This window comes from Globicephala melas, chromosome 5, assembly GCF_963455315.2.
Source record: "Globicephala melas chromosome 5, mGloMel1.2, whole genome shotgun sequence".
Taxonomy (NCBI): Eukaryota; Metazoa; Chordata; class Mammalia; order Artiodactyla; family Delphinidae; genus Globicephala; species Globicephala melas.
In genome coordinates this window covers 30,821,605-30,846,478 of record NC_083318.1, presented here as the reverse complement: position 1 = coordinate 30,846,478, position 24,874 = coordinate 30,821,605, and the positions used below count along the sequence as shown (strand labels likewise).

The 24,874-nt window shown below is 37.4% G+C and overlaps 1 protein-coding gene across 2 annotated transcripts in view; it reads right to left on the bottom strand.

Annotated features, from left to right (window-relative positions):
• The window catches only part of COL25A1 (collagen type XXV alpha 1 chain), a 458,442-nt gene that overhangs the window by 33,079 nt on the left and 400,489 nt on the right, over nucleotides 1-24,874 (bottom strand). For both annotated transcript variants that reach the window (XM_070045559.1, XM_070045558.1), the window contains 7 exons: nucleotides 17,224-17,286; nucleotides 12,917-12,985; nucleotides 12,071-12,115; nucleotides 10,547-10,591; nucleotides 9,493-9,570; nucleotides 3,627-3,650; nucleotides 2,950-2,994 (listed from right to left, as the gene is read on the bottom strand). In XM_070045559.1, the coding sequence (XP_069901660.1) occupies nucleotides 2,950-2,994; nucleotides 3,627-3,650; nucleotides 9,493-9,570; nucleotides 10,547-10,591; nucleotides 12,071-12,115; nucleotides 12,917-12,985; nucleotides 17,224-17,286 (369 nt within the window). The remainder of the gene's footprint in view (nucleotides 1-2,949; nucleotides 2,995-3,626; nucleotides 3,651-9,492; nucleotides 9,571-10,546; nucleotides 10,592-12,070; nucleotides 12,116-12,916; nucleotides 12,986-17,223; nucleotides 17,287-24,874) is intronic.

Here is a 24,874-nt window from a genome sequence, read left to right as displayed (position 1 = left end):
AAAAAAAAAAAAGAAAAAAAGAAAAAAATCCTTTTTTCAAAAATTCCAGATTTCCTGCTCTTTGTGGTAGCGGCAACATTTATTTTGCCACCAACAAGTCTGTTAAGGTTGGATGCAACTGGCTAAGCCCTAGTTTCATGCAGTCTGAATACTTGTCAGCACTCTGGGTCCAGTAATGGTTGCTATGCTTTCCCCTTCAAAATGTGACCCACAAATGTTTAAAGGAAAATATAATTCATGAGTTATTCATTTATCCTGCACCCACCAAAAGTAGTTTGTAAAGAGTTGTTTGATGTGTAAGAAGTCAAACAGTCCTTGTTTGATAAAGGAAGGAGGAATGCTAATTTGAATAGGTTCCCATTCAGTCTGAGGCTGTGTGTCCTGAGTGAGAATGGGTTTTATGTTTGTCTCGTGCTGAATTTGTTGACTCCTGGTCATAGGCACCACTCCCGGCAATTATCCCAACCTTCTCAAGGGGAGATAATGGAAAGCATGAAGGATTGTATCAACTAAGCCAAGATCTCAATTACAAGATCATTGTGGCGTGTACGAGGTGGGCCAGAGTGCTGGCATAGTGGGAAGGGTGGCATGGTAAGAGGTAAGGGAGTATGACTAACAACCCTCCCCCACCCTACTTGTCTAGACATTCACTTGGCCAATTTCTTCCTGCCTTTCAGTTTCAGCTCGAAGTCATCCTTGACCCCAAGGCAGAGAGGAGCCTTCCTGTACACATCTTAACCAATGCACTTACTCTGTTTATTAATAATTGTGCCTTTACTTGCCTTTCTCCATCCCTGGGCTAAAAGTTCCTTGTTAAAACCCCTTGCTGGGCTTCGCTGGTGGCGCAGTGGTTAAGAATCCTCCTGTCAATGCAGGGGACACGGGTTCGAGCCCTGGTCCGGGAAGATCCCACATGCCGCGGAGCAACTAAGCCCGTGTGCCACAACTACTGAGCCTGTGCTCTAGAGCCCGCGAGCCACAACTACTGGAGCCCGTGCGCCTAGAGCCCGTGCTCCACAACAAGAGAAGCCACCGCAATGAGAAGCCTGTGCACTGCAACGAAGAGTAGCCCCTGCGCGCCGCAACTAAAGAAAGCCTGCATGCAGTAACAATAGAACCAACGTAGCCAAAAATAAATAAATAAAATAAAACCCCTTGCTATATCCTAGTATCTTTACTAGATATCAGTAGTTACCATGGAATAGAGGCCCCAAATTAATTGTTGATTAATGTAATTAATAAATGAATAGCAATTGGATTATAAAACACAGGGGATGTAGGTTTTAATGATATAGCTTTCTTGGCTAGGTAGCTAGGTAGCTTTCTTTGGGTCAAGTGCTTTTGGGGCTTCTGTAGGCCTTTGGGCTATAAAGAAGAGTCAAGTCCCAGAAGGCTTTGAGGTTTGTATGGAATAAGGTACATATTTAGCATTGAGGACAATTTTGCTTCCAGAGATTTAGTCAAGTGGGGGCATAAAGCAAGGAACTTAGACCTTGGTTGACGCTACACAGAGGACAAAGGAATCTACAGATTTCCTTCTAGGTTTTCTAGTCCAGCTCCCCAAGATACTAAAGAATAGGGATCCAGGCCAACTTGCTTACCAGGGATAAAGACTGCATATGATTGGAGCATTTTTTGTGTTATATCTCTTAGGGAGCAGAATGTGGTGGAGAAATAGAAAATAAAAAATCCCCACACTTACAGTAATGTTATACATGAAATCTGTTTGAAATTAGCATCTATGTTCTAAATATATCTCACATAGCCAAGGACCTCAGTAATATTTTACTGCATATTCCTTTTAATAATAGAAAAATAATTGTTTCTATGTGCTAGCTTTCAGTTTTTAAGTATCTTGAAAAAGTACAAAAGCTGATATGTGTGTATGTGGTGTGTGTGCATGTGTGTGTATGAGGTAGATTTAGCAAATAAACTGCCTAAAGGCATAAACAAAAGATAGATTTTGACACCACTTGAATCTCCTACAAAAAACCCAATGATGAAAGTCGTATTTCAACACGCGTAACTCAGTTCTGAAAAGCCAGAATCGCTGGCCATGTATTAATTGATCGAACATGGTTTCATAAGCTTAAGTTTGGAGGGAAAATGCTAACATTACCAGTAAATTTTAGATAAATCAAGTAATTTGCTTTCTACTGTTCATAGTTGGTATGTTCTATTAGATGAAATTTAAATGGCAGAATGTTTGAATATATATAGCAGGATGTGTTATAAAATGACTGAAAGTGATTCCTAAAATTGTCATTTGTGAATGCGTCATGCTGAAGCTTTTCTTGTTCTTTTTATTATGAAAGGATTGAAGGAAAGGAACTTATTTTGTGTCAGAGTAAATTTTCCTTCAATTTAAATATTTGCCTTTTTCCATACACCACATTTAGTGTTTCTTTACACTTACAATTTCTGTAAAACTTGTTTTTCCTTTGTTTAATATTCTGTTTATCTGAATATCCTCCTTCTAAATTTAATGCCATTTCTATTTCTCTCCCTTCTTTCCTAATTTTTCTTTTTTCTGATCCCTCTTCCTTCAGCCCAGACCTCAATTTCTGTTTTTGTTTTTTTTTTTGCGGTACACGGGCCTCTCACTGTTGTGGCCTCTCCCGTTGCGGAGCACAGGCCCCGGACGCGCAGTCTCAGCGGCCATGGCTCACGGGCCCAGCCGCTCCGTGGCATGTGGGATCTTCCCGGACCGGGGCATGAACCCGTGTCCCCTGCATTGGCAGGCGGACTCTCAACCACTGCGCCACCAGGGAAGTCCCAGACCTCAATTTCTATTCTCAGCTCTATTTCTATTCTCAGCTCTCTTAAGCAATATTGTTGATCTCAGCTCCTCCAGTATTTTGTAAGATTGATTTTCAGAGATACATATATTTAATATGGGATTCTCGGTACCATATGTAGTAAACGGAAACAAGTAAAATAAAGAATAACCTTTGGCCCTTGTAGTCCTTGAGGTCCAGGTGGTCCAGGGGGACCCTAAATCCAGAAAAGACAAAGTTTTAAAGTTTTAAAAGATAGTATCTGTAATAAATTGTATGCTTTAAATACTAAGTACACTCCACACCTCCCTAATTTCCATCATAATCAAATATCCTCCAGTATTGATATGCAAAGAGGAAACATTTCACTGGTTACGGAATTATAAAAACTACCTACTTATATGCAGAAAAAAATCAACACATTTAGGTTAAAATAATGCTCTAGAGTTGATTTGTAAGACAATGTAAAATTGCTGCCATGTCCCACATACATCTTTTGGGGTTGAATTAACTTCCTAATATATCCTGTGTTTCTAGAAACACTTCTCTCCTCCCCCCCCCGCCCCCCGACAAAGGCTTTGATTTCCCAAACACTAAAGAACAAAGCCATATGATTAAGATAAAGCCAAAGACTTTTAAGAAAAATAACAATAAAATTTTTTTTTGACTTTTTTACTAAGCAGACAAAGTGATTCAACTGGGGCAAATGTTGTAAAAGGTTACTAATATAAGAAAACATAACATTAAATATTAGATAAAAACAATGGCTACATTAGTACTATTATGACCGGCATGCATCAACACCGAATACAAAGTCACAAACCACAGAAATCATGCAATAGGAGTTACCGTGACTGTTAAGGTGGTAATCCTCTGTTGGGAAAATGTATTGATAAAGACAGAGTTACCTAATTTGTGTGCCAAAGTACAGTAATACATTTCTGAAATAAGATTTTGAATATATTTTGGCAAGACTGATGTCTTATAAGGAATTGACAAGATCCTAAAAACATATCTTATTTTCAAACGAATACCATAGATTGTAAAAATTCTTTTCAGAATTTTATTTAAAAATCTATGGAAAAAGAAAAAAGAAATGTCAACATTTTAATTCACTGATTTAAATTATGAAGTAAAATGGTGTACACTGGTGGCAGAATTGGGAGCTGAGAAACTTTCCTATTCATAACAACTCCATTTCTAGAGTACTTTGATTAGAGAAAACGGAAATATCTCATTGTATAAGTAATATTTTTTTCTTTTAGTTTATATCTCAATTGGTGCATTATAATTAGCGTGTGTGTGTCTGTGTGTTTGTGTGTGTCTGTGTGTGTGTGCCATGACTAAGACAGGAATTGACATGGGATTCGCCTTGTTTCTTAATGTAAAGGGCTTGAATACTGTACCAAAATATATTCTCTCAAAGTATGAATTTCTAAAACAACCAATCCCCAATCCACAAACCATTTTTGTTTTAAGATTTTCTAGTCTAAGTGCTGTACAAAAAGTTCTGTAACGCCTGTACCACTTTATGCGATTTTAGGGGAGAGAACATTTTCCATTAGGAGCTCTGGTCCTAGACAAACACTGTCCAATTACACGTAAACTTGTGACTATCGGTTTAACTCCATCTTTTTGCCTTCCACTGCTCCCTTCCAATTTCTAATTCAAGGTGTTGGTGCTGTTTTTTATTGTCGTTGTTGTAAAAAATAATCTTAACATCATCCACCCATCTCACTTCAAACACTTGAGTTTTTAGTGATATGGTGCATCATTCCTTAGAAAACAATACATTTATGCCCGTGTACAGATGGTTCAAGTTTGTATTCCATGATAAGATCAATCACGGTCATTACAGCTTCAGAGAAGACAGGGTAGGGAAAAATAACCAGTGCTTCTAAGATAGAAGGCAAAACGGCCACAAACTGGGGCAAGGTTATAAAAAAGTTAAGGCCCAGATTTTTATACCATCATATCTATGTAACATAAGGCACTACTTATTTTATTCTTAAGGGATTCACCTAAACCAAGAGTTGAATTTACGGTTATGAGAAAGCTACTTCTTTGCTCCTATATGGGTAGATGAGTCATTTAAAAAAGGCTATTAGAAAAGTAGAGAGTAGAAATAATTTCTTTATCATTACTTTCCAATGATAAATAACACTTTTAACTAGACAGTAAAAACATAAAACCTTGGAGAGGGAAGGAGTTTAAAATTTAAAGTCTCAGAGGTTTTCCAACCTGAGCCATGTATGATTCATTTTCCACCTAAGCACAAAACTAGCTTGTCTTTTTTAAAGTTCAAGGATAACAACATGTTTTAAAATGAGTTGCCTAAATAAAAGAACATTATTATTGGAAACTGAACTATAACAGAAGGGGTTTAGATAAGCTTGTTAAATAACTATATTTGTGAGACCTAAAAATTATACATGGCAGGTTCCACCCAGTTAACAGAAGAACAAATGATAGAAAACTAAGCTAACTACTCAAAAACATAGTTTTAACTGCCATCTTGAAGAACCAGTGGGCAGACACTCAGAGACGTCCTATACATGTTGGCTCACTTTGGATTTCTCGTATCTGGTTCCAATAGCTTAAAACTACATAAACTCAGCAGGGTTCTCTGTTGAACTTCAGTAATGACTTGAAAACCAGAATTTTTGGTAGTGATGGAGAAAGACATGTCATTCTCTACTGAGGCATGATGTGAAATGGGAGGCATGAGTTAAAGAAGCTGTAAATTGGTTGAAGGCTAGCAGGATGCTGTGTGATTTATTCTCTGAGATGCTTATGTGAATCTCTGTAGAATTAAAAATTATTTTCTTTCATGTCTCATAATGATGCAAGCTTAAAATCACCCCTGATTTACACTAGAGAAGAGGTTTAGTTTATATGGTGTTGAGAAATTTTAAAAGCTTGAGGTAGGAAATGAAAGGTTTTACTAATAATTGTGGAAACATAACCACCTTAAATAAAAATCAAAATAAACGGCTTATGACAAATGCTCATGTAAATACGGGCATACCTCAGATGCGGGTTAGGGTTTCAGACCACCGAAATAAAGTGAATGTCGTAATAAAGCAAGTCACACAAATTTTGGTTTCCCAGTGCATATAAAAGTTTTGTTTAAACTGTACTGTAGTCTATTAAGTGTGCAATAGCATTATGTCTAAAAAAAGTGTACATACCCTAATCGAAAAATACTTTATTGCTCAAGGATATATTGTACAACACAGGGAATATAGCCAATATTTTATAATAACTATAAATGAAATATAACCTTTAAAAACAGTAAATCACTTTATGTATTGCTCACCTGGAACTTACATAATATTGTACATCAACTACACTTCAATAAAAAAACTTTATTGCTAAAAAAATGCTAACCATCATCTGAGCCTTCAGAGAGTCATAGTCTTTTTGCAATAGTAACATCAAAGATCGCTGATCACAGGGAATTCCCTGGTGGTCCAGTGGTTAGGACTCAGCCCTTTCACTGCCATGGGCCCAGGTTTGATCCCCAGTTGGGGAACTAAGATCCTGCAAGCCATGCGGCACAGCCAGGAAAATAAAAAAGATCACAGATCACCATAACAAATATAATCAAAATTAACAAATTTGACATGTTGTGAGAATTACCAAAATGTGGCAGAGAGACATGAAGTGAGCAAATGCGGTTGGAAAAGTGGAACCAATAGACTTGCTTGGCACAGGGGTGCCATAAACTTTCCATTTGTAAAAAAAAATGCAGTATCTTCGAATTGCAATAAAGTGAAGTGCAATAAAAGGAGGTATACCTGTAACAATTTTCAGTAGAGGCAACAGTAAAATTTTATATTTCTAAGTGATATTTTTATAATTGTAACATGCACTTATTTATCTAAGTATCCAGATTTTGGGGCAGATTTTTTCTAGAGGAGGCAATAGTGAAATGGAATTTGCAAAACTGAATATCCATCACTGGTTAGAGAACTAGAAGAACAAATGTCTATTCCTTCCTCTCAATCTAATGGCTATTTAGTTTATTTATTAGCGACTCAATTCACTAGAGTACTATATTGGAAAAACAAATAGTTTTGAAGTGAAAAAAAAAACCTATAAGTGACTCAGCTAGTTAGTAACAGAGGGGAAATCAAAGCAGATTTCAGTTTTAGACTGAGGGTAGCTTGCTTCATGCCAGGCTCTGTTCATGTAAAGGCTTTAAAACTCTTCCACAGTCTTTCCAGAAAATGGCCATGGCCAATAACATAGGAGCATATCTTGAAAGATAAGAGAGTGGATACCTCTTAAAGGCAGTTGTAAGAATTATGGTGCCACTGGAAGCAGTTTAAGGGAAATATACAATCTTGCTAATAAAGATGAAAAATGTGACCCTATATTTTAGAAGTAAGAACTCTGACAACATAGTAAGTAACAAAAACTTCCTGTTCTTTCTTTCTTTATACATGCAGTTATCAACTTGTGGGAAAAAGGGAACAATTTAGAAAAACTGTCAAACTAGAATTTGACAACAGCCCAGAGGCTACTGCTTGAGTCTAGTCCACTTGCACTGAGGAACCCTAATTCAAGCTGTTGATCGAACACACTGCCCAAGTAATGTTTCTCTAAGCAGTAAGTATGTGTCTCTATGTGCTTTACCAGAAGAAAAAGAAGAAAAAGAACAGAAAAATACAAGGCTGAAGATGGATTCTGTAAAAACTATTTAATAAATGCTTTACTATTTAAAAATGATAGTTGTAACAAAGGACCCATAGAAATGCAGATCTACCATAATTAGATAATGTTAGTGAAATCATATGGGTGGAAAAAAAATCAAACAAGTACAAAATGGAAAATATTTAAAACAACTAATTTGGCTTTCAAGCAAAAACATGGATTGTGCATATGAATGAAGTATACTTACGAATTCAACCAATAAGTTTATTTAATATTTACATGCCTAGACCTGGGTCAGACACATTGGGGGAGATAAAATAAGCATAAGATGAGTTTCCTGTCAACAAGTAATTTACAATCTGGTAAGAGGCAAAACTAAAGTAAATTGTGGAATTTCAGAATAATTAAATGTTAAACTACTGGGTCCTGACTGCTTATATTTAAAAGGATTCAGAGGAGAAATTCACCTGGGTGGCAGCAGTGAATTGTTGGATAGGATTTAGATGGATGAATGAAAGAAAATGGATGAACCAAATAAAAAGATGGTTATTTTTATAGATATGATAAATATGTTGTGGAGAAATAAAAAATTCTGTACAGGAAAAGCAGGGTTATAGGGCCTTAAAAGTCAGATGGAGGAGTTTGGGCTTGATAGAGTAGGCAAGAGGGTCACTTCGGTTTCCGAACAGATTAGAGTCATCAAAATAGTGATAGTTTAGGAAAATTAACCTTGGAGTGATATATAGGAAAAGATTAGAAGAGCAAGGAGGCACTAGGGGTAGAGGAATTGGTTAAGGGCTCATTGCGGTGTTAGATCTGATATAAACAACATGTAGACCTAGCCGGGAACAGAGAGAGTGGGGCAGCCTCAAGAGATACTTTGAAAAAGGAAACAGTAGCTTCTGATGAGATATAAAGGATGAAGGACAAAGAATAGTTTTTAAATGACACTAAAGTTTCCATCTCAAGAAATTAGAAAACTTGTGGATTCATGAACAGAAACTGGTTAGTTAGGAAAGGGAATCATTTGGTAGGTGTGAAAGGTAACCAGTATAATTGTATGTATTGGTGAGAGTTGACAAGGCAGTGTTGCATCCACAGTGGACATATTCCTGGGAAGCTAGAGGTATATGCAGATCAGACCTGGAGGTGAAAGACTTGGAAGGCATCATGGGAAAGAACACAAAGGGAGTGATTATACCAAGAAAAGATCAGAGACTTGAGAATACCCAGAATTAGGGGGTGGACAGAGAAATTGGAAATACTAAAATAGAGTGGATCCATCCAAGAAGAAAACTGGAAGAAATGAGAGTAGAAGGTTGGAGAAACCAGAAAGAAAGAGTTTCAAAAGGAAGGTGGTTTAGTATAATGTCACGTACAAGTCAAGAGTGATGAGTACAATGGGCTTGACCTAGAGGTTATTGTTGACCTTTATAAGAGAAATTTCAACAAGATAATGGTACAAGCTACAACGCGGAGTCTAAGTATGAAGAGGATAAATAGGAAGCAAAGGTGATGGAGACAAGCCACACAGTCTATGGCTTTTGTTAACAGAAGAAAAAGAATTGAACAGGAGCGGTAGCAAGAAATACCTATAAGAGACTTATTATGTGCTAGGCACTGTTCTAAGTGTATAATATGTACTTAGTCATCTACTCACGACAACCCTAGGCTCATGCACTTAGTAAGCAAGAGATGTGAACCCAGGCAGCTCAAACTCCAGAGCCACAGGGCTCTTAATGGCTTTGCTAGGTTCATGTATCAAGCAAGGAGACAAAGCTTGGCAAAACCAGTACAAGATTTAAGATGAGACTGACTAAAGCACATCTGAAGGTAGAAGGGAAAGAGAAGGAAAGATTGAAAAATGCTAGGAAATAAAGAGGATAAACTGGGGCAGGGAGAAGAAGATGGGTTCAGGAGATCAGGGAGAAGGTGTGCTTTGAGCGGTGGAGCCCTCTGAGATCTGGTGCGGGTGGGGTGGAAGCTGATAGTTACACACATTACAAGGGTCTCATCAGCGTCATTGTCTGTATCAAGGCAGGGAGCAGTCACTTGCCTGCAAGGCTTCGTGGAGGTTGCCGTTGTAGTCTATGATCTCGGTGGCTCCTTGATCTCCCTTTTGACCAGGTGGACCCTATGAAAAAATCAGCCAAGAGAACAGCACGGGCGTTAGGCTAGGATGAAGAAGGGACTGTGGCGAAAACAGAAATAGCAGCGAACAGCTCTCTCTGACCATCGATTCCCGACTAAGGCCCAAATGTACTTTAGAATAAATAATCATGTTCAAAGTTTGTCCTTATTTCAAAGGAGGCAAACTACTTCTAACTTCCTGTCTGTGGTAGGTTAGATATATTAAATTGGATAAAAAAGAAATACAATTCAATCTCAAAAGCTGTTTCCTAAAAATTATAACGTGTAGGCTAATCTGATTTGACTTGCAAAATTTTGTTGGCTTTATCCACATTTATTAAAGCAACTCCTGACCTCTCTCTCCTCATCTACACCTCATAGATTGCTTCTTCATTTTTTAAGAAGATGGAACACTGTACTGTAGGAAATGCTTGGTTTTCCTAACAGGAATAGAATTCCATTAAAATGGAAGCAAATAGGGAACAAATATATATATATATTTGAACAGTACCTATAAGGAGGGAACAAATATTTTTAAGATGTCTATCCTACTCAGTAGCTCTGCCACTGAATTTCCATTAGTCATGTCCTAATTCCCTGCCTGTGCTTTAACAAGGTTCTGAAAATATGGACTATTGCTTTCTTTTTAATTGAGTTAATTGAAAAGTGGAAAGTTCTATTAGGTGGATGGCTATGGGCTTGCTATTGCTCATTTGGCAGAGGGGAAGTAGATAGAAAGAGTTCTTTAGACCTTCTCCTTATGGGCTTATCTTACGTGTTCCAGTCTATATACTCAGTGCTCCTGGTGACTACAATAAAAAATAAGAAGAAAGGGGGGAGTAGCAGGAATAGTCACAGTAGTCTACGTCCAGCGCTATTGTTGGGTATTATTAGTCCAAGTGCCTTCTGAAAAGCCACATAGACACACACTTCAAATCTAGGCTTGTTGGAGGTCAAAAGAGTAGATGAGACACACTCACCCTTGGTCCCAGGGCTCCAGAGTCCCCTTTGTCTCCACGGTCACCCTTTCCCCAGTGAAAAGAGAAGAAAACCGAGTTAGTAGTGAGGTCAACAGTCCAGAAATATCTCAAATCTAAGGATGTATTTAACACCATACAGCAACACTTTTAATATGAACTTCTGAAGTGGAAAATAACAACTAGAAATACAATAACCACTGACATGGCAAATGCTTTTTAAGATGCCCCCCGAAGTGACTTAAACTTCCCCCTTCAGATGACAGAGTATTTTGAAACAACAATACATATGGTAACTTGCTTCCTAGGGATCTTGAAAAGCAAAGCAAGTGGTTTCTATGACACCCAGAGCAAGATTTTACCTCTCAGACTGAGCTATGTTGCTGCCTGTATATGAAGAGATTTGGGGCAAGGGGGAAAAGAGGCAACCAATTAATTGGGTTGTCTGTTTTCTGAGAAGTCATTCTAGGGAGATTTAGGAGGGAAAGGTCACCAGCTGGGCCTCCCTCTGATGATGAAGATCTAAGGAAAAGTTTTCTAGAGGTGTCGGTCTCTTAGCCCTCAGAAAGTGCTGAAGTGGACAGCAGCTAGCTGGACCAGGTTGGCGGGGCTGAAGGTCAAGATCTGGGCAAACACAGCTTTCTCTTTTTTTCAGTGCAACATGAAAAGTCTCTAAATGTCCATTTATGGTGTGATGACTACCTCCCATCCCCGCCAAGAGACACCAGGAATCATCTAAACCTCAAACTGCAAATGCATCACTGAGAACACTCAAAATTTTCAGAAGTCGAAACAGAAATTTTGGAGAAGAGATTTGAACCTGGGTAGATTTGAAGCTTCTTTAAAATAGCCTAAAATTTACAGGGCCCTTTTCCTAAATAGAATTCAAAGCATTTCTATATGTCTTTCTTATAAACTGGATAAGGACCAACGAAGATGAGCAGGAAAAGGGATAATTTTTCTATCCACATTATGCTAATAACATTGACCATGATAATAAAATTTTGCTATGAATGGGGAATTATTAATTTCTGCTGTTTTCCCCATTTTCCACATTATTAGCATGATTAATAACATGATACTGCTAGTAGTATATAGATTATTGCAGGTACTATACAAAGAGCATGATAAAGGAGAGAATTTCAATTAGTGGTGAAATTTTAATGGAATGAAGGGAGTCAACTGACTTGAAAGCAAAGTATAATCTGAACATTTATCACAAAGATAGCCAGGAAATAAAAAATAAGATTATACTGTATATAATTGAAGTAAAGTACTTAATTTTTTCCAAATAAGCTACACATAGGAAACAGGAAATACAATTTCTCATAAAGAATGGTCTGAAGCACAGAACACAAAAACAAACAAGATGAAACAAACCAACTGTTCTGAGATATCATCGTAGGGATGAAATTACTGCAACCCTAGTGTGTGAAAGAGTTTAATCTAAAACATGATTCTCTGTGGAAGAGACACATGTTACATGACGGCCTCATGTTACATTAAAATGGTTACCCAGTTACTGACCTTTGACCCCTTTGGGCCTCTAGTTCCTGATTCACCTTGTTTCCCCTATTATAGAAGAATATGAAGATGAAAAAGAGAACATGACAGAGGGAGATAAGAACAGAAAAAAAGAAATTAGCAGTGACTCAGGATAATACAGAAAAATGGCAACACTTTATTTTAACTGCCTCAATATACTCCATATAATGTAGGCTGTTACAACACTGAACATAGGTATTATCACTGTATCATTAGTTCACTCCCTGGTCTCTCCACCAACCTTCATGCCATTATAATTCTGAAGACTGCCCACCCATCAGCGGATGGGAAGCATTCTGTGACTAATTCTCATTAGTCTCAACAGTGTTTGCATAAATTTCCTTTTCATCAAAGAGTAAATCATTTCTTGTGTCTCTAGGATGGGTTATTAAAATAAAGTGTTACCATACTAGTTTGCAGGAAGTTTAGAGGAATAGATTGAACAGTCAAATAAATCCTTAGCTCTCATACTTTCAAGGTGTTACACACCATCAAATTACCATAGAAACTAACACAACACGGTTCCACATTTTCCTCAGTAGGTTTTAATATCCATCGAGTGGTAAGGTGTTAGTGTGACAGTACCTCCCGATTTATATTTGGATGTGTTATTAATTTGTTGACTGAACAGAACAGAGTAAACTGGAAAAGTTGAATTGTAAAACCCTTTTTAGAAGATAACGAATTGGTGTGAATTTCAATGAATTATTTGTGATTTGGGCTGTTTTAATACCCCTTGAATAATTTTATTTTAGTTGCGTGTTCTAAAGTAAGTGGCACACATTTCCAAACCAGAGAATGTTGTTTTCCAGTGTGAGAATAACTGACCTTTGGCCCAGGGGCTCCAGGCTCCCCTCGATCCCCTCTTCCAGGATGCCCTGCTTCCCCACGGTCGCCCTGTCACAAATCGCAAAATAAGTAAATGGCGCCCCCTATCACCCCCAGCTAGTCCCTGTAGGTTAATGAATGAGTTGAATAAAATCAAAGAAAGCAGAAAGTTACTATTTATTTACCACATACTCGGCATTGTATTAACCTCAACATGGATTATCTCATTTAATAATCAAAATAATTATTCAGGGCTTCCCTGGTGGCGCAGTGGTTGAGAGTCCGCCTGCCGATGCAGGGCACACGGGTTCGTGCCCCGGTCCGGGAAGATCCCACATGCTGCGGAGCGGCTGGGCCCGTGAGCCATGGCCGCTGAGCCTGCGAGTCCGGAGCCTGTGCTCCGCAACGGGAGAGGCCACAGCAGTGAGAAGCCCGTGTACCGCAAAAAAAAAAAAAAAATTCAACGTTTGCCTTTTCATTCCCGTTTTATAGACAAGGAAATGGTTTGGTAAATGCCTGTCAGATGCCTATGTTGGTAAATGGAAAGACTTTTTTTTTTTTTTGGCCGCACCCTATGTGGGATCATAGTTCCCTGACCAGGGATCGAACCAGTGCTCCCTGCATTAGAAGCTCGGAGTCTTAACCACTGGACTGCTAGGGAAGTCCCAGAAAGACCTTCAAAGGGAATTGATAAGGGCCATCATTAATACCTCACAACAGGCATGGACATAGTTTTCAGTCTGCAGCAACTTTTTAAGATCTTCGAAGCAGGGCAACATGGCTAAGTGCCAAGTTTTGTAATTTGATTTTCTGGGCTTTACTCCTGGCTCTGGAATACTTACCAGTTTTGTGTTTTGGGGAAAGTTAGTTAAGTTCTGAAAGCCTCAGTTTCCTCTGTAAAATGGAGAAAATTAGAGTACTGGTTTCATAACCTAGAAACGGAAAGTGCTTGGCATTGTACAAGATCCAGAGGTGTTACAGCTTTTACTAGATTTATAGCTCTGGGAAGGATGAGCATGGTCACTGCCCACAGGGAGCTAGTGCTCTAGTTAGATAAGATCCACATGAACAAAATAGTTAAGAGTTAAGGAGTAATGTAAGGCCATATGTGAGAGAAGAAGAAACTCCACAGGGTTTTCAGTGGTCCAGATTGACTTCCTTTTGGTGAGACTTGGGTCATGTCCTGAAGGATGGGGTAGGGTGTATATTATAATTATCACTGTTTATAACTGTGCTATTGATGAGTGCAGGAACTGCACACAACACTTTACATGCATTATCCTATCTAATCCCCAGGACAAATGAGAAAGGTGTTAGTATCCATAGTCTACAGATGAGGAAACTGAAGCTCAGAGAGGTTAAATAACTTGCCCAAAGCCTTTAACGTGGGAGAGCTGTAATACAGAACTCACTGTAGTCAGTCTGCAATTTTTGCATACATGTTTTTGTATGTAAATCTTTTGCACATCTCTGGTCATATTCTTAGGATAAACTCCTACTAGACAAATGGCTGTGTCAAAAAGTATAAACATTTTAAAAGCTAGCTAACCGCCCTGCAGGAAGACGGTGCTGTTTTACACTCCCTGAACACAGACTTGAGAGCGTTCAGCTTCCTGCACGATGGGTAGAATTTCAATAATCAAACAAGTTTTGATTTCTGGTGATGGTATGTTTATGGATGAGGGAGGCACCCTTCTCACTGAAGGACTGATTCGTCTTGGAAAGGAAAAGAAAGTAGGATTTCGATCTGTTATGGGTGATGTAGGGATTTAAATTCCAAGATCTTTGTCTGTATCATGCCCACTGTGGGAAACCTTTGTGGTTTTGCAGGGGAGGTGGGATAGATTAGGGTCAGGATGAAGAAGACTCAGTAGGTTTCTCAGCATGAACCAAAAGGGGGTGGGACAATGGAGAGGTTGAGAGAACGACAAGGGACTTGATTGGATGCAGGAGATGGAAAAGGTGCTCCAGAAGGGATTTTCCAGGGATTAGAGACTGAAGCACTTTTGCTGGTATATGGAATTTTTATTTAAATATGTATATACCATGTTTGGTGTTGCTCTTAATATTTTACAGAAGAATTCTAAAATGGTAACTATAATCTTATTTTAGAGAAAAACAAAAATTTTAGAAAATCATTTCTCTGTAGTATTTACCGGAGTAGTGGAGTCTATATATGTTTACCTAGAATCACTTATTATCATCATGCCCCTAATCAGTTGCTTATTAGTCTCTCTCTAGAATTACATTACATATTTGTGTACTTTTTTCTTTTCTTCCACCCCTTTCTTACACATATTACAGTGGAAGCTTCAGTAGAGTAGAGACTGTTTTTGTTGCATTTATTCCCCATTCTCAAATACTAGAAAAATGTCTGGAAAAAAAATGTGTTGAATTAATGACTAAACAATATTATACAAAGTATTCTAAATTATTCATAATAAAGTCCTATTTCTTTAGACCGATGGAGGTTTCTCTCAGGCGCTATACAGATGCTGAGAATACAGCAGTACATAAAACAGATTTTTAGATGCAATTATACATATGTCTTCATTATGATCTCTCTTCACTGTGTTGGGGATAAAATATGAGGACTTAGTTTATTTTTAAAATCTGAATTTACTGGTACAAATCCAGACTGCCTACGCAACCGGTAAAAGACTAGTGTTCGGCTGAAAGAGATTTTTAAATAATCGTGACTTTTCCATTATGGTACCAATTTCATGTTAGATAGGTAATTCAGCTGAAAATTAACTTCAGAATATTGTTAAATGAATTTCTTATTCACATCCCTCTTGTGGAAATACAAAACAGTTACAGTACAGTCTTTACTTGTATTGGGAGTTCAGAGTAGTATCTGTTATAAAAGTATCTGTTCTGTAAAATCAGGCTGGGTTCTTCATGAACAGTAATTAATGCTGATTTTACGGCTCTACATCTGGATTTTTTTGACTGTGGAAGAGTTTAAAATAAGTGAACAAAAGAAAATATATTTAGGGCTGAACTCTACACTCCACAGTCTGTGCTTCTCCTATTTTCCCCTGTTTAGCAAACAAAATGCCACAAACATTTAGAGATCATGTTCACGCCCGGTCCTCTCCAGCACTGACCAGGTTTCCCGTTTCTTTGTGCTTATCCACAAAGCAATCCTCTTTCTCTACCTGGTTCTGAGGCTGCAAGCCTGAATAAATACGAGAGTTCTGACATGAACACAGAATGCTCATTATTCTTTTGTTCTAGCTCTTTTTATTCCAGAAAGCGCATTTCGTGTGTACATCTGTTCAGGCTAAAACAGGCTTTCCTCATATTTTGTTAATAAGCTTGACAGCTCATTATGTGAAAAAGAAATTGCTGAGCAAGCAGTAATTTTACATAAATTCGACAGAGTTTTAGTCTCCCTTTAGGCCACACATAGTTTCCATTGACTAGGATTAGAGTTATTTTCTCTTGACCAGCGGAATGAGGACTCCTCTGTCAGAACAAACCATGAACATATTTCTCGAGCTCTTGGAAATCATCCTGGCTTATTTCTGCTGAATGCAATACACATTGAGGCAAAACTGCTATGGTTTAAAAATAAAAGAAAGTAGTTTGATCTAATTTTGCTCCTTCTTTGATTCATGAGTCTGTCATGAATAAAGTTCCATCCTCAGAGCTGTACCTTTTTACGTCTTACTGGGTAGATAAAAAGGGAACTATGGCTCTGACTGTGTCCACAGCAACCTAGTTTTTTCTATGGCAGCATATAGATTTTGCTTTTAGGGCCCTCTCTCAGGTTGCCAAGTGGAAGATCACGAGATGGTTTTCATTACAGAATCTTTCTGCAGACGTTATTCAGGATGGATCCTTTTGGGATGAGACACTTAGGAATCTATATGACGTCAGTACTTGCCTTTGCAATCTAGGGAGTGATGGGGGAATAGTAATAATGTTTGATTTATGCGTATGTCTTAAAATGGGTAACGAGGGGCAGGAGTGAATGAGTTCTACCTCTCCTCCTCAGAATTCCCTCACTTTTCCATATGGCCAGGAGACTAATAGCATCATATCAATTTAGGTACAATTTGGGGGACAACGGGAACAATGAATGTATTCCACCATCCTGTTGTTTTGCCTAAGGCTTTCTGGAATTAACTTCCTATTATTCTATTTAACATGGTATTCCCATTAGAAGTGTTAGGAATAGGTGCTGAGCTGCTTTAGTTCTCCATTAGGCAAAAATATCTGGTCACCTAAGGAACACAATGGACTAAAAATATACGATCAAAAATTTCAGAAAGGAAGGAAGGGAAAAACACTACGTTTACCTTTGTTCCTGGTAACCCTGGTAAGCCTGGTTCTCCTTGAGGACCAATGAAACCTGGTTCTCCCTTTAAAAAAATGGGCATATGAGATTATTACATATTTGACAGTAAATATGTAAAGTTAGACTGATTTCCTTCTACTGGGATTTTACTCCTTTGATTGTATATAGCCTTCTTGCTGAGATCCAGCTACTAACTCTAAAATTAATCAGAACTGGTTTTGATCAGCCACAGTACTTTGAGCAAAGCTTTGGAGGAGCTTGAGAAAGTAAAAGTGACAAAGAAACAAGACAAATGTCTTTACAATTTCCTTTCTCATCTGTTGTCCAGTGCTTCTTATCATTTACCAAATCAAGATCCATTATGTTAGGGTAGATGTGGTAGGTAGCGTCTAAGATGGGCCTCAATGATCCCACCTCCTGGTATTCAATGCCTTTGCGTAACCCCTCTGCTTGAGTGTGCACTGGATTTACTGACTCATATCTAATGAAGAGAATATAGCAGAAGTAATGGGATATCACTTCTGAGACTAAGTTATAAAAAGACAGTGGCTTCCATCCTGGGGACTCTTCCTTGTTCTCTCTCACTTGAATCAACTTGCTTTCTGGAAAACAAGCTGCCATGAGCAGCCCTATGGAGAGGTCCCCATGGTGAGGACCAAGGTCTGCCAAGAGCCGCATGTGTGAACTTGGGAGCAGATGCTCCACCCCAGTAGAGTCTTCAGATGAGATCACAGCCCTGGCTGACAGCTTGACTGCATCCTCATGGGAGACATTGAGACAGAGGTACCCAGCTGAGCCATGCTCAAATTCTTGTTCCTCCAGAAGTGTGAGAGGATTGTTGTTTTAAGCCACTCCCATTTGGGGGGCTTGTATGGTAGGCAGCAATTGATAACTGATACAGTGGGTGTGGCTAGGGAAGAGATTCGGTAATGTTCAGATGGAAAGCAAAAAATCTCTTCTTGCCCAGACTCAAAATCTCTTCTCTACCACCTGGAGGAAACCCAGTTGTGGTATAATAAAAAATATATATTTCATCTTGTTCCTGGTTCCTAAAACCTTTGGAATTTCCTGAGTAATAAGAGTAACAGGAGCATGTTTTGTTACTCTTAACGAGCCCCTTTCAAACATATCTGAGTTTATGCTAATGGGGTGACTATGGTGGGCCCCTAGACAGCTTCAGGGTCGGGGCTGTGATAAGAAGGTTGGAACTTTCAACCTTTCCCCTCCTCTCACCACCTCCAGAGAGGGAGATGGAGATTGAGTTTAACCACCAATGACCAATGCTTTAATCAATCACGCCTACATAATGGAACTTTCATAAAACTCCCAAAGCAGTGGGGACTAGAGAGCTTCTGAGCTGATGAACACATCCATGTGCTGGTAGGGTGGCACCCCCCAACTCCACAGGGACAGAGGCTCCTGCCCTCAGGACACTTTTGATTTCACCCTTTGTACCTCTCCATTTGGCTGCTCATTTTAATCTTTCATAACAAACTGTGATGGTAAGTATGGTATTTTCCTGAGTTCCATGAGTCACTGTAGCAAATTATCAAACTTGAGTGGGAGTGGCAGAGGGTGGCTGTGAGTACCCTGGAATCTGTAGCCAAGTCAGACATAAGTCCAGGTAAGGCGGAGAGGGTGAGGTGGGTGCTCCTGTAATTGTGGTCTGAAGTGAGGGCAGTCTTATGGGACTGAACCCTTAAACCTATGGAATCTGATGCTAACTTTGAGTAGTTAGTGTCACAATAGGATTGAATTGTAGGACATGCAGTTGGTGTCAACTGGTGTTGGAAAAGACACCAGGTATTTGGCATCAGAAAACACCCGACACCAGTGTTCACATATAAACTATAAAGTTTTATTTTCTTCTTAACAACGTGAGCTCAAATGTAAAAGTCTAACTTCCTGAAATCTATAACGAAGTTTTAAAGCAAAGAAAAACAAAACAAAAACATAATGCCTCTGTTCCCATGTTTTCTGGGATTTGTTTGTTCATTTGTTTCCCCCCATTGGATTATTTCTGGAGCAGTAGCTAATGTTGTTTGACATATTTGATTTTTTTCTAAGGTAGCTATATTTCAACATTTGTTTCTCGGAGCTGAGCAGGAAGATACAGAGAGGATGTTTGATAAGAAGTGTTAGAGTGTCATGAAATATTTCTGCAATAATGATTTTTTAAAATATGCTGTATAAAACCTTGGTGTTGGGCAGGGAACAAAAGGATATCAGCACCGCAAAATTTGCTGAACAGTGATAAATAACTGAAATGGATTATCTCTAGTTCTTATGCTCATGGTACTGCTTTTAAGAAAATAAAAAGTGTAGGGGAATGAATGCTTTAGGTTTATTGTTTGTGAAATTTCTATAACTCTGTTCTACCTGTCTCTATATCTTTACATATAACGGAGAGGAAAATCTGAACAAATAATTTTGGATCAATCTCTTAATCGTCTAAAGTGACAATCAACTATATTCAGAAAACTCAATGATGACCATTCTATTTCTTATAAAAAAATTTAACTTGTTATTTTAAACAAAAAACATAAGAAATATACTTACTTACAAGTAAGACATTTCTCCCAATAAAATGATTTATATAAATACATAAATATTCCCTCTCCACCCTCAAGAAAAAAGCTGTATTAAAGTTCATGTGTATCATTAGTAACAACTTACTGTAATGAAAATATAATGCAAGTTAATAGGTGGAAAGTTTACAGGTAGACAAGACTCTTGCAAATCTTCAAGTAGAAATAAAATGATTTCACTGTTAGCAAAGCAAATAGAAGCACCATTAAAGCATACTAATAAAAGAGAAGAAAAAAGAGTAAATGTTGCAAAAATGTATTTCTTATTTAGTTTAGTGCTTAGTTTATAAAAAGTTGAAGCATGCAATTTCATAAGTCACACATAAATAAATAAGGCTTTGTGATCTAAGTGACCAAAGTGTTGTTTCTTCCTTTTTAAAAACATTAATGTATTTAAGTCCTCCTGAGTTAAATGGATAGCAATTTCCTTTATACAGAATGTTCAGGGTGAAAATTTTTATTTCAAGATATAAAATTAGCAATGCATTGGACACTCAACAATTTTAGCATTATTAATACTGGCTTATTTTAAAGGCTTTGAGTATGATTAGTGGTACTTTATCATGCCACTCTAAGAAAGCATCTACCATCTCGATTCGTTTCTTATTTCAATTTATTCAAGGGGAACAATAGCATACTTAATTTTAGGATCACAGCTTCATGTTTATTTAATGCCAGAGCTCTCAATTACTTTAGAGACATTGTCTCCATCCTGTCTATATCTTGGCAGGATTGGGAGGAAATAATCATTTGTCTCTTTTCTGTCTCAGGCTTGAAAGACAATTATTGAAATAGGGCATAAATATGTCTACGCATGGTCTTGAGCTGGTTGGACTGTTTCTTACCTTCCTAGACTTATACCAGAGGTTCTCAGAGTGCCTTTTCACTTACCATTTTTAGTGTACAGAGTAGGAAAGATTGATTCATTGATATGGTTTCAGATTTCACATTGCACCTAACCTTTAAGTTGAAACTACTACTTGTAGAGTTTGGGGTAGTATCAAAGAAAAGAATAACACAATTTCATGGAAAGGCTATTAAAATAATCTTCCCATGTCCAATTACATATCTGTATGAGGCTGGTTTTTCTTCATATGCTTTAACCAAGACAACAAATTGCAACAGATTGAATGTAGAAGCAGATATGAGAATCCAGCTGCCTTCTATTAAGCCAGACATCGAAGATATTTGGGGAAAAAAAAAAAAAGACAACAATGTCATTCTTCCTGCTGATTGTTTGTTTGTTTTGTAAAATTCAGTTGTGTTTCATGAAAATGTTATTTAATTAATATATAATGGGTTGTTTAAATTTCTGTTTTAATATCTAATACAGACATATCAATAGGTATAACCTACATAAATAAAAACTCCTTCATTCCTAATTTTAAGTGTGTAAAAGGGTTTTGAGGCTAAATCTTTGAGAACTGTTGGTACAAAGGTACAGAATGGAGTTAAAGCCTGGCTTTGCAGGCTGTGATCCTGAGTTGCCAAATAATGAAAGATTCTGGTGTCATTAAGGGGTGACTTAGTCAAGACTTATTGGATAATTCAAGCAAAGCACTTAGCACCACCTCTAGAACAAAGTAAGTAAACAATAAATGTTATTGTTGTTCTTATATTATAGCCTCAAAAATGCTAGCTATCATTATTTTATTAGTGGTAGTAGTATTATAACACCTCTGCAGCTAATTAGTGATATACATGGTGACTTCTTGATTCTTTACAACTGTATGGGGTTATACTCAATACCTCTTCAACTCCTTTCAAGAAGTAACCCTAAATTTTCTCATGTGACTATATCATCGTTTTATGAGACGATATCCATCTGCCAGATCATTTAGGATTGCAAAACGAAACGTGTGTAAGGTAGAGAAATGACAGGTTTACTAAGAATGAGTTTCTTCCTGTAAGAAAGGGAAAGGAGAAAAAATGGTCATACCTATTAAATTTCCCTAAATAAATGTAATCCTTAAAAAAAAAAAACTTGCCTCTTTGGCAAGGATTGATGTAGAGTTTAAAGGTCCTAGAATTTCCTAAAATGTCTAGGAGAAAGGCTATGACAACCTATGATTCTACAAATACTTTAATGTGATTGAAAGAATAAGCAAGTGGTTAACCCACTTTAGTCACAGTTCTAGTTAACCAGGAGAGAGGAAAGAGACTGAGTCAAAGGAAGGTAGGGGAAAGCAGCTGAAATATGATTCAAACACAAGACATTTTTGCAAAATCATTTTTTGAAGTAAATCAAACCACACCAAAATGAGGTTACCTAATTTTTCAGGACAATACACAGGAGAAGTAACTATTTTTATTGGACTGTATGATGCTTCTCAGAGCCGTTTTTACGTATCTAGTCTCATATAATCAATGGGAAATAGGAGATTGCTAAATTGGAAGTTATTCACACGTATTTTCTGAATAGACAAGGTGGGGGAGAGATGCACTCGAGGAAATTGGAACTATGATGGAACTAAGCTCTTATAAGACTTTTAATGAAGGAACAATTAAATGTAGAGTTTTTTTTCTTTTTCTTATTTACAAGGCAATTACCCAAATTAGAAAACCCAATTATAATTTGAGTGAGCCCCTGTTGGAATAACATGGGAACGTAAGGCAGGGATCCTTTGAAAAGGGCAGATGCTCGCTGTCATAATTAGGGAAACGTGGATTTATACAGGTAAACTGCAAGTAAAATAGCTCTACCATTAAAGTGAAAACACTAAAATATGACCTTTTCTGAAACAATATTCATCTTTTCAGTATGATGTGTTAGTGCTTTTTTAAAAAGTGACAACCAAAAAATGGCTAAGATAAATGAAGGAAAGGCACAGGCATTAAACATTGGTTTGCCATGAATACCAAGGCACCAATCAATAGCATAAGAATAAGTTAAGAGCACTAATTACTTCACAGCTATTTTAATCTGTTTTTCTCATATATATATATATATATATATATAATTTCATATATATATGTATTCTAAATTTTCCTTCACCTCTCTACCTATTCACTCACTATCTCAAGTGAGATAGTATTTTAGGTTTTTACTTTTCTTATCATTGAGAACAAGATTACAAAGTTAATTGGGATTCCATTCATACTGGAGTTGTTGATCCTGTGTGGAAGGAAAGCAAAAGTGTGAAAGCAACCAGCTAGCAGGGAGACAAGACAAGAGGAGAGGAAGAATGGAGAGGGACAAGCATCTTAAAATGTTCTGTTCCTCTACCATGACGAGAACAATTAAACCCAGGATAATCTGCTATTTTTGTTGTTGTTTTGTCTTCACCGGTCCTGGCAATGTCCAACTAGATCTACCCTTATGACAAATGGAAAAATATAAACAATGAAATATCTAACTCTTAAAATAAATACAGAGCTGTGATTTAACCAAAGCCTGGAAATAAAAAATATACAACACTCTTCATCAGAACCTTTAAAACAATCCAACGTTTTAATCACTAAAATACAAGTAATGGCTGGCACCAAATTCTGCTACCCAAACCACATGCCTACCAGTGATCAGATGGTTGTCAGAGAAACAGAAATCTCAGCTCTGTTCATGCTACTGCAATACGGCATTGGTGCAGCTTCAAATTTCAAAATGAAAACTTTCTGGTCTTATCTTAAATATTACATCTGATTTCTTCCTGAGTTGTTTCATGAGTTATGTCCTTTGTTTCTTCTCAACATCAATTAATTAGCTCACCACCCATGAGTTAAAAAACTAGGTCTCAGTTCCAAGACAGTAACATATCTTCCTGTGTTGAGCTGGTAGAAAAGATGAATAATGAAGTGTTTGTGGTTCTGGCAGCTAAACCGGGATTCACGTTGGGAAGAATAAATGCTATTAATTCAGGATAAAGCATAATTAGTAGGTCTAGTAATAAACTGTTGGGAGAAACAGCAGCAAACAGACCTAGTTGAAAAATCTGACACAGGTTTTGCTAATTTGAATGAAAGCTTTAAACAGCCAGGGCACATAAAGATGCAGAAACAAATCTACAAAGAATAGCTATAGCTGAAATCAAACGTGTACTTACACATGACCAATTCAGGAAGGCCTAATGGTCTCACACTGATCTTTCCAACTATAGTTAATGCTTTCAGCAGCCACAACTTTGATCTTGTAGTATAAAGCTCAATTAAAATAAGTCATAGTAACTAATACGGGCTATATTTGAAAAATGATCCTGTTTTTTGCACCAAACAAAAAGTTCCCTTGATGATTAGAGTGTCAGTATTAGAGTTTATCCCTCTCTCTCCTTCTCTGTTTTCTTTCATAAATTGGCAATATGTACACAGAGAAATGAAGTAAACTACAAGAAGATTTAGCTATGGGAAGGTGGGAAGGATAAAAGGAAGATGCTGCAAAGGTAAGATTTTTGACTGAAGCCACTTTTGCTCAACTCATTTGCTATTACTTTTAAAAAATTTAAACAGCCTATTGAGATAGTTTAAATTCTATGTATTCTGGCCCCAAACCCCAAAAAACAAAACAAAAACCCTCCAAATAACTCAAACAATTACTATCTTCACCAACAAGGAAGGCAACAAAACCTGGCCTTCTATATTATAAAAACACAAGGAAAAACCAGGAAGTTCTTTAAAAACATGATCTTTCTGAAATCTAACAATGACCATTAAGTCATTAAGTCTTGGAATTCCATAATAAAATCTGGACTGATTTTTCTTCAAACTCACATTTAATATATGGCAAGAAAGTATTTTAGATGATCTTACTTTATCTTTTAAATGGCCATCGGGACAGTTCACTTAATACTCTGTTGTCAAATCTACATAAAGGATGTCTTTCATATGGGTGAGAAGAGTCATCAAATATGTAGATGGAATTGCTAGTCAAGGTAAGAATGAAGAGGCAGCTTCATTCATACAGAAATGGCTCACCAGGTGTTTCCCTATAAACTTCCAGAACCTACCATCTGTTAAATGGAATAGTGAACAGAAAGTCCTAACTGATTATCTCTTGTCCACAGAAAAATCTCTGGTTTTTCATTTAATACCATTTGTTTTAGTTTTATAAGTCATTATCAATTAAAGGAGTAA